Consider the following 15,260-nt stretch of genomic DNA (forward strand, 5'->3'; position numbering starts at 1 on the left):
TTTCCTGCCATGGCAGGGGGTGGGACTAGATGATCTACTCAGGTCCCTTCTGACCCTAGAAACTATGAAACTATGAGACTGAAAAGAGAATTGGAAGACAGTAGATGAGAAGGAGAAATCAGAGAAGAGGAATGTAGAAGTTAGGAAGAAAATGGGTATTAGAATGGTGAATGATAGAAGTAGCATCTGGGGGTGAATAGGTAAACTCTGGGATTATTTTGTAGTTTTCAGGGCCACAATTGTACAGTATGCGGTAGGTTTGCTGAATAACCACAAACATTTTCAGTAGCTGTGATTTGTATATTCCTGCTATTCATACTTGCAGCAAGAGGCTTTAATTAACAGTTGTCTTAGCTAAACTGGAACCACTGAAACAGTGCAATAATGAAATTGCTTTTATTTATTAAAATAGATTTTAGTTGTTATATATTACATACCAATTGCAGTTAGAAGTTGAAGATCCATCTGAAATCTTTTTTGTATAAAATAACATTTTTATAGAATCTTCTTTTTCCCACGAAAATTGAAAGTTTTTTTTGCAAGATTTTTTTTTTGTTTCTTTTACTATGCATACAGTGCAGAAAGAGACATTTACAGTTTACCAAAAGATGCTGGATTAAAAATGTGTACTCTGTACATAGTAAGTGATTACTTCTGTAACACTTTGTGAATATTTTTTTACTTGCAGCACAGAATAACAGACAAAATTCTTCTTATCAAATGCCTGACTGTGCTGGGATTTGTCATCCTTATGTTCTTTGTCAATTCATTCATTCCGGGCATTCATCTCAATCTTGGTAAGTCTAACTTCTTTGCTTGATTTGATGAGAAGGCTTAATAAAAATGTTCCTTTTGAATTTGGGTCTGAGTACATAGGTCGTTTCTTCGTTACTACATGTATCTCTGCCATGCAGTCCCTTAATACTTTTCAGGACAGCTTCCCAGAAGCCATTTTTGAAACCTTGGCAGGTCTTAACCAAACCAGTACTAGTGACAAGTATGCAGGTAACTTCCACTTACTGGCTTTCCCACTGCTTAGTAGACGGTTCTATAGCAAAAACAATAACAGCAGGGTGAGATTCCTTGATGCCTGTCTGCACACTCTCTCTTACTGACTTAAAGCCAGGACTGGATTTTTTTTAGATGATATACTTTAGTCGGACACAAGTCATTTGGATCAATCCATGGGCATATTCATGATTTTTAATGGCCTTTGGTACATCAAAGTTCAATATTAAAGATCCCAAGATGCTTTGACTGAGTGGTTGAGGTGTGTGACTTAAATTCTATTGCGCAAATGGGTTTGAGCCTCACGTCTGACAGTATTATTTTTTCTTTTGCAAGCAACGCTTCTATGAGCTGATAATACTTTGTGTATTAAAACCTTGGAGTGTGTAACAACATACACACCGATGCTTGATTTTCTTACTTGAAGGGCCAAAAATGTCGATTTTATTAGAAACCCAGAGCAGCTGGAAGCTCTTTATTACAAGGTTGAAAAGCTCCAGAAACCTTGAATAGAAGATGCATGATATCATGGCTTTTAGATTAGGATTCTTGTACTCTACATAAACCAGCACATACCATTTTAAAAGAAACAGAACCATTGTTTCAGATGTGGATGTCCAGTGGCAGGCACATCTGGTGGATATGCAGCAGCCTGACAAACGCAATGACAGATTTAAGTACATTTTAACAGTGATAGATATATTTTCTAAACCTGCATGGGCCCTAGGTCTAAAAGAGAAGACAGGTTGTGATATATCCTAGGCTCTTAAATCATTTTCTGACACCAACCGCATATTGCAAAAATTATGGACCAATCTTGGAAAAGACTTTTTAAACAGGCCTCTGAGCAATTTGTTGAAGACCTCTGGGATATGCCACTTTGTTACTAATAATGAATTGAAAGCAGGGATCATGGAATATTTTAACAGAACTTTGAAATCTAAGATATAGAGGTATTTTACAGCTCATAATGCCCATCACTTCATTGATGTGTCACCTGTCTTTATAAAAACTTAAAATCAGAGTTATCACAGAACTAGATGGTGTAAGCCTATTGATGTTACTCTTATAAATTCTCTGTATGTGTGGAGAATTTGGGGACAGCTTTAAAACTAAGGAGACAGCTCTTCCCTTTATAAAAGGTGACCCTGTGAAGGTTTGAAAAAGGTTACATTCATACACTGTGGAAATCTTTATAATGGATAATGCTTTGACCAGGAGCAGAGATTTACACTGAAGTTAAAAGATTATAGTGGGGATATGATTAATGGAACTTATTTTGCCCTGAGAATTAGAAAAAGTTAACCCAAAGCAGGACAGCATTTACAAAATTGAAAAAAAAATGTAGAGAAAAGGGCAGGAAAAAAAAGTATTTCTGGTAAAATGGTTGGGGTTGGCTTCCCAAATTCAACAGCTGGATGGAAGCCTCTGAAGTCTATAATATATATTTAAGAAAAAGAAAGCCTTAGTTTTGTTGAAGAAGACAGAAGAGGTTAAAATGAGTATGGAGAATTTTTATATTTCTCTGCCTAGTAATGTCCGTGCAGGGATTTTCCCTCAGAACATCAACTCAAACTTTATGATACAGCTAATTAAACCTCTGGATCTCTTGGGCTAGACACAAACAGTCAAAAAGCCTGAGGCTGAATCAATTCAGTCTTTGCAGGTTAGTCTAAACTGCACAGATTAAATTGAAACAGAAGTGAACAGACATTTACTTTTGATACAGGAAATGCAGCCACATGCCTGCAGTGGCTCAGGCCAAAGGCCGGGGGTACTAGAGCAGGTTCTCTGGCTGTGTGTTCATGTCCTCATCCTGCTGCTCCTGAGGTCTCTGGAATTTGCAGCCCAAAATCACAGCAGCAGGAATCTTCAGGTTTGCTCATCATTTCCTCTTCCTGCTTCTAGGTGCCTCTGGGATTTGTACTCCACATTTGCAGCTAGCAGTAAGTTTAAGCAGGGGAAGGGGTGTTTAATCCCCCCGTTCCTGGTCCCAAACCCCAGCCAGGGTTTGTCTGGGGGGGCAGCACTCTCCCCTCCCTCCCCCGTAGGCTGGGCTGTATCCCCAGCCAGGCTTGTGCCCCTCACGCCCCTTTCTCAAACAGCGCTCACTGCTTCAGAGTTGAGAGTTTGGCATCTACACACAATGCTTGAAATGTTTGAGGATCACCAACTCAATGATGGTAATATTGGCTTCAGCAAGGATGCTGGCATTTGTGCATCATTAGTAATACCCCTCCAGGCTCTTGAGATGACAGTGGTAGGCCACCCATGTTTCAGATCCATAGAGGAGAGTGAGAATAGTGACTACCTTTTAGATCTGGATCCTGTTGTTTTTCTGGAGATTGTGATCAATAAAAGCATGCTGAAGCAATTTTCTGAAAGAGTCTCTTGAACACCAGACACTGTATTAGATCTCTTCATCATTGTTCATGCTCTGAGAGAGGTACCTACCAAGGTAAGGGAAGTACTTGATTACCTCCAGGGTCTTTCCTTCAATGGTAATTTGAGGAAGGGGCTCACATTCATGGCCTGGAGCAAGGCTGATAGAGAACTTGATTTCTCAATGTTGACAGGCCCAAAGATTGGTAGGCTTCTGCCAAGAGCTTCAGCATGGTTTTCCTGTGTGTGTGCAAGGATGGCATAGTTGTCAGTGTATTGAAGATCAAGGATAGTTGTTTTGAATACTTTGGTCTTTGAACAAAATGTTCCAGATTGAAGAGCACTCCATCCATTTGTTGTTCAGTGCCAATTCTGGAAGGGAGGCAGTCCTTAACAAGAAGCAGGATGACGGTCAAAAAAATGCAGAACAGAATTGGACGATGAATCATCCTTGCTTGACCCCATGACAAATGGATCAGTCTCTGATCCACTACGAAGAACAGTTGTAGTCATCTGGTGACAGAGAAGCATCAGGAACTTGATATATTTTTAGGGGCATCCAAATCTGCCTAGTACTTTCCATGATGCTTCATGACTGATGCAGTCAAGGGCCTTAATGAGGTCAATGAAGGCCATGTACAGATCCTGATGTTGTTCCTAATGCTTTTCTTGGATGTTGTGGGCAACAACGATTATGTCAGTTGCCTCATGGGATAGTCTGAAACCTCACTGAAATTCCAACAGAACTTCCTCAGGAAGAGGTGGAAGATGGTTCAGGAGGACACAAGCAAGGATTATCCCTGATGAGGGTTAATTCCTGCACATGGACTTATTTCCTTTATTGAAGTCAGTGAGAATGTTCACATTCCTCAGGTCCCCAGGGACCTCTTTGTTGTTCCAAATTCAAAGAATAAATTTGTGGAATCTCAGTACCAGTTCTTTCCCACCAGCCTTAAAGTTCAATTTAAAGCTGTTGGTGGTTATCATGCTTTTTTTCTATGGGGGAATTAGTAGGTCCTGACTGGGTTATTCAGGTATGCCATCTGATCCAGTAGCTTTGTTGTTTTTGGTTTTCTTGATTGGCACTCTGGACTTCTTTTAAGATAGGAGGTATTGGCGAGGGATCTCTTTCAGGATATTGGGGGGTGGACTTTATAACAGTATCTGCCACAGTTGACTCAAGATGCAGGAGCACCTCAAAGTATGAGTGTGCACGTGCACACACACATGTACACATATTTTAAAATTAGCTTTATTTACATGCACACACACATCTGAGATCTGGTCACATATGCACATACATGCAGTTAGAGACAGATAGATACCCCGCCCCATGCCTGCCCCCTACCACACACAGAGGCACAGACACATATGCAGCCACATATTTTCAGTTTAAACATTGTTGATTAAAGCCAGTATTTTTACAATCACTCAAATCATTATAATTAGTTACCAGTAGTTGGCTTGGTATATTTATCAGTCTGAGCAGGGGACAGATCCTTCTCTCCTGTTGATCCCATCTTTTTTCTCTTTTGAGCTTGTTGATATTCTGGCCTGGGCTACTGGTGCTTGATTATTTAAATTAATGTCACAACTGTCATATTAAAAAGCCCACCAAAATTAGATCTGCTTATTCCTTCATTCATAGTATCAAATCATGTAGTATTAATTATATGCTTATCAACAGTTTAGCTTCGCCTATGTACTACTCTGATTTTAGCACTGTCTGCTTTTCATTTGGGGTTCTAGCACTGCCTACTTTTAATTATGACATCATACTTGTGAAGTGACAGGTATGAGAAGGGTTTAAGAAAATATGTACACCCTATACTACTGCCTAGTTTCCTGAAGCCAGGCAGGGAAAGAGGCAGCTGTTAGACCTCACAGACTTGTGATTTTTTTCACCACCTTTGCTATGTGTTGAGTGGTGCCATGATGGACTCACAGACAGAACTGTTGTGCCTCAGAAGGACTTGTCCCACAGCCTCTTGCACCATTGGGCATTATGACTCATACCTAAATCCCTAATAGGGAAGTTCAAAGTCTGACCCAGTAGTTGACAACTTGTATCACATGAGCAGGACAGCCTGTGAACATGGGGCTTTGATGGCATTCAGCCATAAGGGGCTTCTGTGGCAGTCAGTTTCCTGTACTGCTGTGGGGAAAAGCAGTGATGGCAGCTGGGTCATAGGACCAACTTTCCCACCTGCCTCTAACACTGAGTTATTCCAGCCTGCAGCCTAGAAAAGGTTGCTGACCAATTTGGGTTAAGAAGTAATATTTATTTTTGTTCTGGTGGCCAAATCATAAAAAAATAACTGTTTGGATTGACTTGAAATTATATTCTCTTTGTTTTTGCTTTTTTGTTTTCCTGCTAAAAAAAAAAAAAAGGGAGGTAGGGGGAAATTTCCCTTTTCTCTCAAATAAAATATTCCATTTACCTTCAAAGGAAAAAATGTTTCTGGGCATAAGGAAAGTAAAAGAAACAAAGGGCTGGGGTGATAGCAGAGATTCCTTCCACCCCTTGGTGGTTAGGATTTGTCCCAAGATGTGGAGAGAGAGCTTGAAAGCTGTTCTTTGCCTGTGAAGCTCTGACTCCATGGGCACATCCACACATGCAAGCATGTGTGTTTGCAGCAGCTCAAATAGAAGCAGTGCAGATCTGAGCAGCTCAAATAGAAGCTCAAATTTGAGCGGCTCAAATAGAAGCAGTGCAAATTTGAGCTGGGGCTTTTTGTCTCAGTGCACGTGCTTGGATATGCACTTTGTTGCGGAGCAAATTGTGCCATTTGGGGCAAAATAACCTTGCCTGGCTCCTCCCGGATCTGCAGCCAGGGGGAGCTAGAGCCTGGGGCCAGAACCTGTGCTTGGTGTCAGGAGCTTCTGGGAAGAAGATGGCCAGGCCCTTTCCTGCCTCTGGCTACTGCTAACTGCTGGCTTGGTCTCAGAACTTTTGGGAGTAAGTTGGCCAAACCCCTTCCTGCCTTGGGCTTCTGCACCCCTGTTCTGGCCTGCTGTCCAGCCTGCTGCCAAGCCATGGTCATAGAACAGTCTGGGGAGGGAGCCTGCACTGCCTGTGGGCCCCTCCTCCCCCACCATCACTGTTGGAGCCTAAAGGTGCCTTGCCTGCCCCAGCTGCCTTGGCCTTAACCTCCATTTTCACCAGAAGCACACCCTGAGTGGCTGAATTGGATGTGCTGTTGCTGTTGCTGCTGCTGCCGTTGTTGCTGCTGCTGCTGCCCCCTCTCAGGAGAGAAGGGGATTCCTTGCTGCACCACCTTGCACCACCTGACACTACACCTGCATTAGATTACTTCCTAATTGACTGACTGCTCCTGCCCTCCCCCACAGTTACCTCACTACATCTGATCCTGCTTTGTCTTCCTGCCTACTGCTCTGCTGCTGAGCACCTGGCTGGAGGCCTGAGGGGCTTCTCGATAGATCTTCAACAAAACCTCTCCACCTCTACAAACATCTTTTACATCTGCCTCAGTAGCCTTCCCTGTGTGTTCTTGCCCTTGTGTGGTAAGTCCTGTGGTCCACTCCCCTTGCCCTGGTGTTTGTTGTGTGGCTGAGTAAGCCAGCTCGAGTTTTTCCAGCCTTTGTGTTCCCCCTCCATCATATTCTCAAAGCATAGCCCTCCTGATTTTTTTTTCCTGTGGGGCTGTAGCTCAGTGACCTTCCGCCCCCTTCCTCCCTACCCACCTCCTCCCCCACAACCCCAGCATGCCCCTACTAGATTCACTAGCCACACTGGATGTTTTGTTTTTCTTTATTATCCTCCCTGCCCTCATATGAAACAATGGCATAGCATGAACCTTCTGGGGGGGAAGATGCCCCCACAGACCTTCCTGCAGTCCATACTATGGGTACAGATCCTAACCAAGCCCCCAAAGGGATGCATGACCCTGCAGCCTCCACCCCAGAGGCAGAGTCTGACCAACCTCCTCTGGGGGTGGAGAAGCCTACAACTTCTGCTGCAGGGGCAGGTGGGACTCTGGTAGGGGGTCAACAGGACCAGGGAGTCTCCCATGGCCAGGCCTCCCCTGGAGGGGTTCCCAAGCCCTCTCTCCCATCATCAGGGACCAAGGGCAAGGACAGTGGTTAGGGCTTGTCTTCAGCCTCCTCCACAGCTGGAAGTGGCAAGGACAAGGGCCCTACCCCCAAGCTGAGACTACCAGTGCCTGAGGGGACCAGGTGCACTACACCAGCCAGCACACCCACTCAACCTGTCTCTGGGCCTAGCCCCAGCCCCACCAATGAGCCCCCCTGGGGGAGAACCTCAGCTATGCACAGGCAGCTGTGGGGAGACTTGAAGCCAGGGGGCCTGGACCCTCCACCACCAGCTCTTCCAGCTCAGGTAGCGAGGCCCCCTTTCTGGCACTTACTTGCAGACATGGGCTGAAGTGCCAACTGCTCAAGCAGGAGAATCTGCACTTTGAGACCTGGGTGCAGGCCCTGGCTTGGCTAGCGGGGGCCCCCAAGATTGTGGCGGCCTCCTGATTTGATGGCAAGGGGGTCTTTTTCCTTGCCTCGGAATCCGCTGCACAAGAGGCGGAAGAAAGGAGGCTCGTGGTGGAGGGCGAATACATCCCCCTTGAGCCTTTAGAAGAGCTGGGGACCAGGGTGTTCCTCAGCTCCATCCCTCCTTATATCCCCAGTTGGGCTGTGCTTCCCCCAGCTCCAAACCCTGGGGAGAGTTATTTCCCCAATGGTGGCCCTCTCAATGGGGTGCTGAGACCCTGGCCTTCACCACATGTGCTCTTTCCATCACCAGGTTATGATCCAGCTGGTGGTGGGACTGCGTTTGGAGGCTGAGGGGTGCCTTGCAATTCCTTACCAGGGGGCCATGGTGAGGATTTTCTGTACATGAAGGGACTTGTGGTGCTTCCAGTGCCGTACCCCGAGGCACATGCATCATGAGTGCCCCATGGGCCAGATGGGGAGGGCATCTGTGGGTCACACTGGGAAGAGGGGTGCCCCTACCACTGGCATCCCTCCCCCCTGAGGCCCCACTGGCACCCCAGCCTCAACTACAAGCCACCCCATGATCTCAAAGGACCCTGCCCCCCAACCAAGCTTGGTGGAGTTCTGGGGAGGGCAGCAGCAACCAAAGGGGGAGAGGGAGCAGGGCCAACATGCCTCTGTCATGGCTGCCCCCCCACCCTCACCCTCTCTTACTGGAGCCTGTCCACCTGAGGACCACACCCCATGGCTGAGTGGGTGAATGTCCCCTCTGAGTATAAAGGCAAGAGAAAGGTCTGGGTGCGGCTGAAGCCCTCTGATGTGGAGGACTCCTCTCCCACTCCCAAGACCACCACACAGGGGGAAGGAGCATCCCAGCCTCCAGAGGCCTCCCCAGCTGTGCCTGACACCCCACTCCCAGGAAAGATCAAATAAGTGATCCCTGTGGAGGAGGTTTTGGGGCTGCTAGATAGTCCCGAACAGGAGCCCATGGAGGAAGCCCCTCATTCTGCTGACCAGGCTCTACCCCCTGAAACCACGGGCACCGAGGCCTTGGCCTCAGCCTACCCAAAGGGAGGCCTTGTAGTGGGGCCTCCTCCTCCTCATCTGGGGGATACAGAGGCCCTGGGGCTCACCCCGGTGAGTCTTGAGTGGGGAGGTCCCCTTTCCCAGGGCCCCAAGGCAGACACTGAAGCCACCCTGATGTCTGATGGGTCTTTTTCCTTCCCCTCCCAGAAGAACCTCACCTTCAACCTACCCCATAGTCCTGCACAAGAAGGGGTCACTGTGGGGTCTCCTCATCAACAGGCTGATCTTGTTGGGGACCCTGCATGGACCCCCCTAGGGTCCCAGTTCTACCCCACCATCTTGTAAAGGAGCCCTATTCCCACCCTTACCTCCACATCTGTCCCATGGGGCTGCAGAGCTCTCCCAATCTCTTAGCAGACCGGGGGGTTCAGATGGTGCCTGAGGAGCCCACTGAGCCTCAGGACCAGGAGGAGGACACCTGAGAACCAGCAGGCTCCATGGAGACTGCAGACTTCTTGGTCCTAGCAGTCCCCAGAGATGAGCTACTTGCATCTCTTGACCATGACTAAACCCTCTGTTCCACCAGCAAGGTACCACTTGGACCACTGGGGAGATTTGGACAGCATCATCACCACTGCAAGGGCTCTGGCAGGGGAAGGCAAGTAGCCTAAAAGCTGCAATGCTCAGGTCTATCGGTAGGCCTGCAGTTTCATAGATGCCCTCTATATGTATGGGAGGGTAATATGCGAGCCGGCAGGCCCCACACTGGGCATTGTGATGAGCAAGGCCCCTGATGAATCTTTTACTCCAGCCCCCCAGCCATGAGATTGTTTAAGATCATGACCCTCAATGTCCACAGCTCCAGGAAGGGTCTCTGGAGGTGTCAGGTGCTCTCCTTCCTTCAGGATGGAGGGTACCCCATGGTATTCTTGCAGGAGACCCTGACAACTTGAGCCAAATAACCTGATTGGAGGCTGGAGTGGGCAGATAGGGTCTTTGTTAGTCACCTGTTGGCCACCTCTTGCAGGGTGCCCACCCTGTTCTCCCCAGGCCTGCAGCTGGAGGTTCTCCAGGAAGTTGAAATGGTGCTGGGTTGCCTGCTGCACCTCTGGGTCCAGGTGCAGGGGCTGGTCCTGAACCTTCTGAACGTGTATGTCCCTGCAGGGGACCTGGAGTTGGCAGATTTCTTCCACCGGGCAGCCACATGCATTGGCACCTCAACCCTTTCAAGTGCCTGGTCCTCGGCAGGGACTTAAACATCACCCTAGATGTGTGAGACTAGTCAGGCAGGGAGTGGAACCAGCCTGCTATGTGCGTCCTCAGGGAGATCCTGATGGACTACTCCCTGGTGGATGTCTGGAGGTGCCAATGGTAGAGGTGCCCTGGTTGCAACAGAGGTTGATCCTAGCTGGTGTCACCCATATTGGAGACCTCCTAGATCACAATTTGTAGGAGTGGGTGGACCCCACTGCACTGGCCTCATGCATGGGTCTATCCATGACACATGCAACCTGCCATCTGGTCCAGGAGTTGAAATCTGCCCTACCTCCTGATGCCCTTGCCTTTGACCAGGTACTGTGCAACAGCAGTTCCTGCCCCTCCTGTGTCCTCCAGCCCACCGGAATTTGTTGTGGGGCTGGTGCCACACCCTGCAGGGCCCCACCAGCCACCCCTAATGGTCTCCACATGTTCCCCATAACTACAATCCAGTTTTCCAATCTTCACATAAACAGCAGCAACATAAATACAAGCAAGCTGCTTCACAAACTAAAAGTCTCCCCATTTTGGCTCAAGGTTCCCCGCAGACCATATTTCCTGTGGAGCCCTCCCACCCGGCTTTCTTGGGTGGCTTGGGTGCCTGCCCTTCTCTCAGGAGCTCCTCTCCCTGCAACATGCAGGACCAGACTTCCTGTTTGGTCTCAAGCCCCCATTTTATGTGCCCTGAAGCCCCACCCTTTCCTGTCACATGGCTCCCCAGCCACACACAGGATTTTTTACTTGGGCTTGATAGCCTCTGCTACAGTACCCAGCTGCTTGGCCCATGTTATACAGCCTCATAGCAAAGGAGCTTATTGTTGAATTTCAAATTGCAGTACTTCAATATGAGCTACCAGTTATATATTATTGTTACAGAAATAGTTTTGCCATGAATCTCCAAGGATTTTCAGTTCTCTAGTTGTGGAGATAATTTTTTAAGATATGCCATATCTTACCATAATGCTTCAGTTAAAGTTGTGCAATATGTTCTTCATAAAAACTAAACTAGATCAGAGATCAGTGGTTAATTATCTTGCAGAATAATGTATTGTACAAAGGCAAAGTATTAGAAATCTAATAACTTTTAATTGCATTTGGTAGCCTGAATCTGAAATATTATAGAATTCTTTGTCAGCCCCTGCCTTTGATACAATTTTTCCATTATGAACTTGGAATCACTTGGAAGATAATTTGAGAGGGCTGATATTTTAATTTAAATAAGAAAATCGGTATATTTATCACCTTTTAAAAATGCTGAGTGCCTTCCTTTTCAGTATTCTTGTATCAGTTCATTGATTTTAGTTCTAATTATGTGGAAATACCTTTGTTAATGCAGTGTTAAATATAAGACTTTATATGAACAGAAAGTAGAAAAATGACAGTTCAGGATCCCATAATAATCTTTATTTGGCCTCTGTTTCATCGGATGTCCTAAATAGCCCCTATTATAATTATGTTTTGTTTGTTAAGCTCTCAGGGGAAGTCATTGTTCTTCACACTGGTGAAGAATACTCTACTACATGCTGCCATAGTATAAATAATAAGAACAGATTCATATTAATCTTCTCCTTTATCTGTAACCTTAGTAACATTTTGTACTAATTCATATATGTTGTGTGATTGATAATGAATCATTAATATACTGTGTGTATATATATATTGGATCTTGTAAGGTTAAAAGTTTAGTATATGACAACACATTAGGAAAGATTTTTGCCCAGAGATTCTTTTTCCCTTGTATGCTTGTTTCCACCCTGACCTAACCAAGAAGCAGTGAGGTGGTGGGGGAGGGGGGACTTTGATCTTTTCCCTCCCTTACTTTAATGGCTCCGTTGAGTTTCTACATTGTACAAAAGCACCAAAATGATTTGGGATTTGTGCATGCTTTGAAAAAAATGGCAAACTTCTGGAGGTTTGTTCCTTAAAAAACTTCATATGCAATCAATTCCATATAGAAGATTATAGGACAAGAAAAAAGATGGATCTATTGAATTCTTTTGAATTTTTTTTTAAGTGGGTATGATTATTCTTTGTCTCAGTCCCCAGGAAATGACCAGGAGTCCATCTCAGAAATCCAAGAATATTGAGGGATCCGCCCATGCAAATCTGTTTGGGTAAAGGGCCTCCACCTCCATATTTCTGCCTGACCCCTCTCTGGTTCCTATGACTCTGTCTACATGCATTTAAGCATGATTAAATTTACTATGTGTTAAGCTAATGTGTAGTAAGTGATTTCTGGCAGCAGGCCACCCTCCCACCCCCACCCAGGCCCCAGGAGAGCTGTGCACTTGTTAATGGGGGCCAGGGCACTAGATACAGGAGACCCTTGCTGACCCCCACCTCTTGTACTCCCTGCTCCAGGCCAGCTTCCCCACTGTCCACATAACCCCTATCCCTGACCATCCCCAGCACCACTCTTATGACACACATGGTTGAAACCAAAAAACTTTATTTCCCTAACAACACAACCCCTCTATGAACAGAGTCCCCTCTTCTCTCTTTCCTCAACCAACAGAGCCCTTCCACCACCCTCCCCACAAACCAACAATAAAAAAACAACTTACAAATGGAAAATTATTTACACATGGAAAGTTATTTACAATATTTCAGGTCTTCAAACCCAGAGTGGGGAGCCATGGGTGGGGATGGGGGGAGCCTAAGAGGCAGAGCCCCAGGGAAGGTGCCCAGCACCACAGCTTTGGGATGTTCCCCTGAGGGTCCAGGGGCTGTGATGAACCCAGTGGATGGTGGCCTCATGCATGGCTTGATTTTCAGGCATGTGGTATGGGGGAGAGCAGTGTGGCCAGGGCTAGGCAGATAGTAGTAGGTCTGGGCAGGGGCTGGGACAGAGGGTCTGGCAGGCAGGAAGCACTTAAGGACCTCCTCCCCAGCCCAGGGAGGGCTTGCTGCAGGGCAGTGGATGGGACCAAGGGGCCATGGACAGAGGCTGGGAAGCTGGGGACATGGGCAAAACCAACAGGCCCAGGAAGATGTCCAGGGCCTGGCAGTTGGTGTCTTCCTCCTGCCAGAGTAGCTCTAGGCATTCCAGGGTCTTCATTTGGGCCCAGCAGTCCCACTGCACCCAGTCCTGCATCTCCACCTGGGTGAAATCCTCAGCCTGCCAGCCTGTTCCTGTGCCTCGTGCTCCTCTGGCACCTCCACCAGCCACTGAAGCAGCTGGCACATCTGGATGGTTCCAATGGTGGGTGGTGGCAACCCAGAGCCCACATCCCTGCTGGGGCTGGTGGGCTCTTATCCATGTCCAGATGTTGGCCCTGCAGAGGCAAGAGACAGAAGCCTTTTGTGAGAGTTTGCAACATTTTAGAGATAAGATGCGCTGCACTGCCTGGCCTCATATTGGGGGCTGGTTGTGCATGGGTGCCCACAGACTGTGGTGAGTAGGCTGGGCAGGCCTGGGACCAGGCAGCTGCTTGGTGAGCCCCCATTCTTGCTTGCTTCACTAGGGCTGGTGGCTGCTGATTACAGGCAGCCTGCCCCTGCCCTCCCTTCCCAGGTTGGGACAGGCCAGGCTGTTGGAAGCACCTGCTGCCATGGCTCCTGACCCTGGTTCCCCCACTGCAGGCCAACCACTCTGCTGTGCTGGTCAGCCCGTGGTGCCTGGGCTTGGGTTTCATGGGGCTCCCAGATAACTGGGGTGAGGGGCTGACCAAGCTTCTGCCCTCCCCACAGGAGGCCTCTCTGGGGAGGCACCCCAGCACTGGTCCCTCCCTACACCACCGCTACACTCTGAGTGTGCCCTTTTTAAATTTGCCCCGGGCGGTGCATGATTAGCTGTTTGTGCAGACTGAAGGGGTGCTTGAGCCACTATGCCCTGCTGATACATATCCTCCTGGTGCCCCAGGCACATCTGAACTCCTGGGTCAGGACCCTGAGCTATGATGGCATGGGAGGCAAGCCTGGGCTGCTCTGCAACCTCTGCTGCCACCTGGAGGGTTACCTGTGGCAGTGCTATGCTTCCTTCTCTCTTGCAGCCAAGGGGGACGTTGCTGTCAGCATCAAAGCCTTCCTTGGCATGTGGGAGTCCTGTGCCTACCCAGCTGTAGGGACACAGGCTGCTCAATAGAGTTCTGAACTGTGTCCCACCTCTCTGTGTGCTGTGTGCTTTTGTGGTGAGGGGGGAACCTAGGGCTAGGGGACTATGTGCAGGCAAGCCATGCAGGGAGTAGGGGCAGGGGCTAGGGCTGGGGCTGGGACAGGGGTGGGGACTGGGAGGGGACTCCCCCCAGTGCAGGAATTACTATGTATCAGGGGTCAGAAAGGCTGGTGGCTTGGAACAGGCTTCCCCATCAGCATGGGTGACTGGTTGCACCCAGTGTCCACAGCCCGCAGTGTGTGCTGGGCTGGCACCTGGCCAGGGCTTCCCCCAGGGAGGAACTGGTGCTGTCATCAGCCAGCAGTGATGTTTCCAGCCACTCATTACTGCAGGGTCTGGGTCTGTACCAAGGGTGAGGTAGTTACTGGTCATGGTTCCCCAAGCTGACAGTGGATGCAGCAACCAGGGAGGAGGGTGGGGTGGAGTGTTAAAGGCCTGACAGACCCTCCTCTGGGGTGGTGTCAGCACCAGAGGGATAAGGGTGGGGCAGGTGCTCAAGCAGGTCACCCCTCTTGGTGCCACTTGCAGGGCTGCAGCTTGGGTCCCAGAGCACCAAAATATGGGTCAGCTCCCACATAAAAGCCATGTCTTGTGGGCACAACTAGACCTATGATTGTAGTCAGTCACCATCCACTGGGACCTTAATGTGGTACTACCGTGCTGACTGGCAGTGACCTAACTCCTGCATCCTGCTTGACAAAGCCTTATAAATGTGAGCATTCAAGTGCCCACCCCATGTGAAATGCTTCTGCATGTCAACAGTGCCCCACAGTACCATGAGGTTGCCAACCTCCTTCTGGGTCCAGTTGGGGGTCAGCATGGGTTGCGCATGCAACACGAGGCTGGGGCTAAATGGGAAGGATAATGATTTCATAGATTTCATAGACATTAGGTCTGGAAGGGACCTCAGAAGACAACTGAGTCCAGCCCCCTGCCCAAAGGGCAGGAAGTCAGCTGGGGTCATAGGATCCCAGCAAGATAAGCATCCAATTTACTCTTGAAGGTG

General features: G+C 48.2%; 1 protein-coding gene across 1 annotated transcript in view; it reads left to right on the forward strand.

Moving 5' to 3' along the window:
• OCA2 (OCA2 melanosomal transmembrane protein) overlaps positions 1-15,260 on the forward strand; it is a 400,590-nt gene that overhangs the window by 217,715 nt on the left and 167,615 nt on the right. Inside the window, exon 18 of the mRNA XM_019529440.1 lies at positions 689-797. Within this exon, the coding sequence (XP_019384985.1) occupies positions 689-797 (109 nt within the window). The remainder of the gene's footprint in view (positions 1-688; positions 798-15,260) is intronic.

This window comes from Crocodylus porosus, unplaced genomic scaffold (assembly GCF_001723895.1).
Source record: "Crocodylus porosus isolate Cpor-Errol unplaced genomic scaffold, CroPor_comp1, whole genome shotgun sequence".
NCBI lineage: Eukaryota > Metazoa > Chordata > Crocodylia > Crocodylidae > Crocodylus > Crocodylus porosus.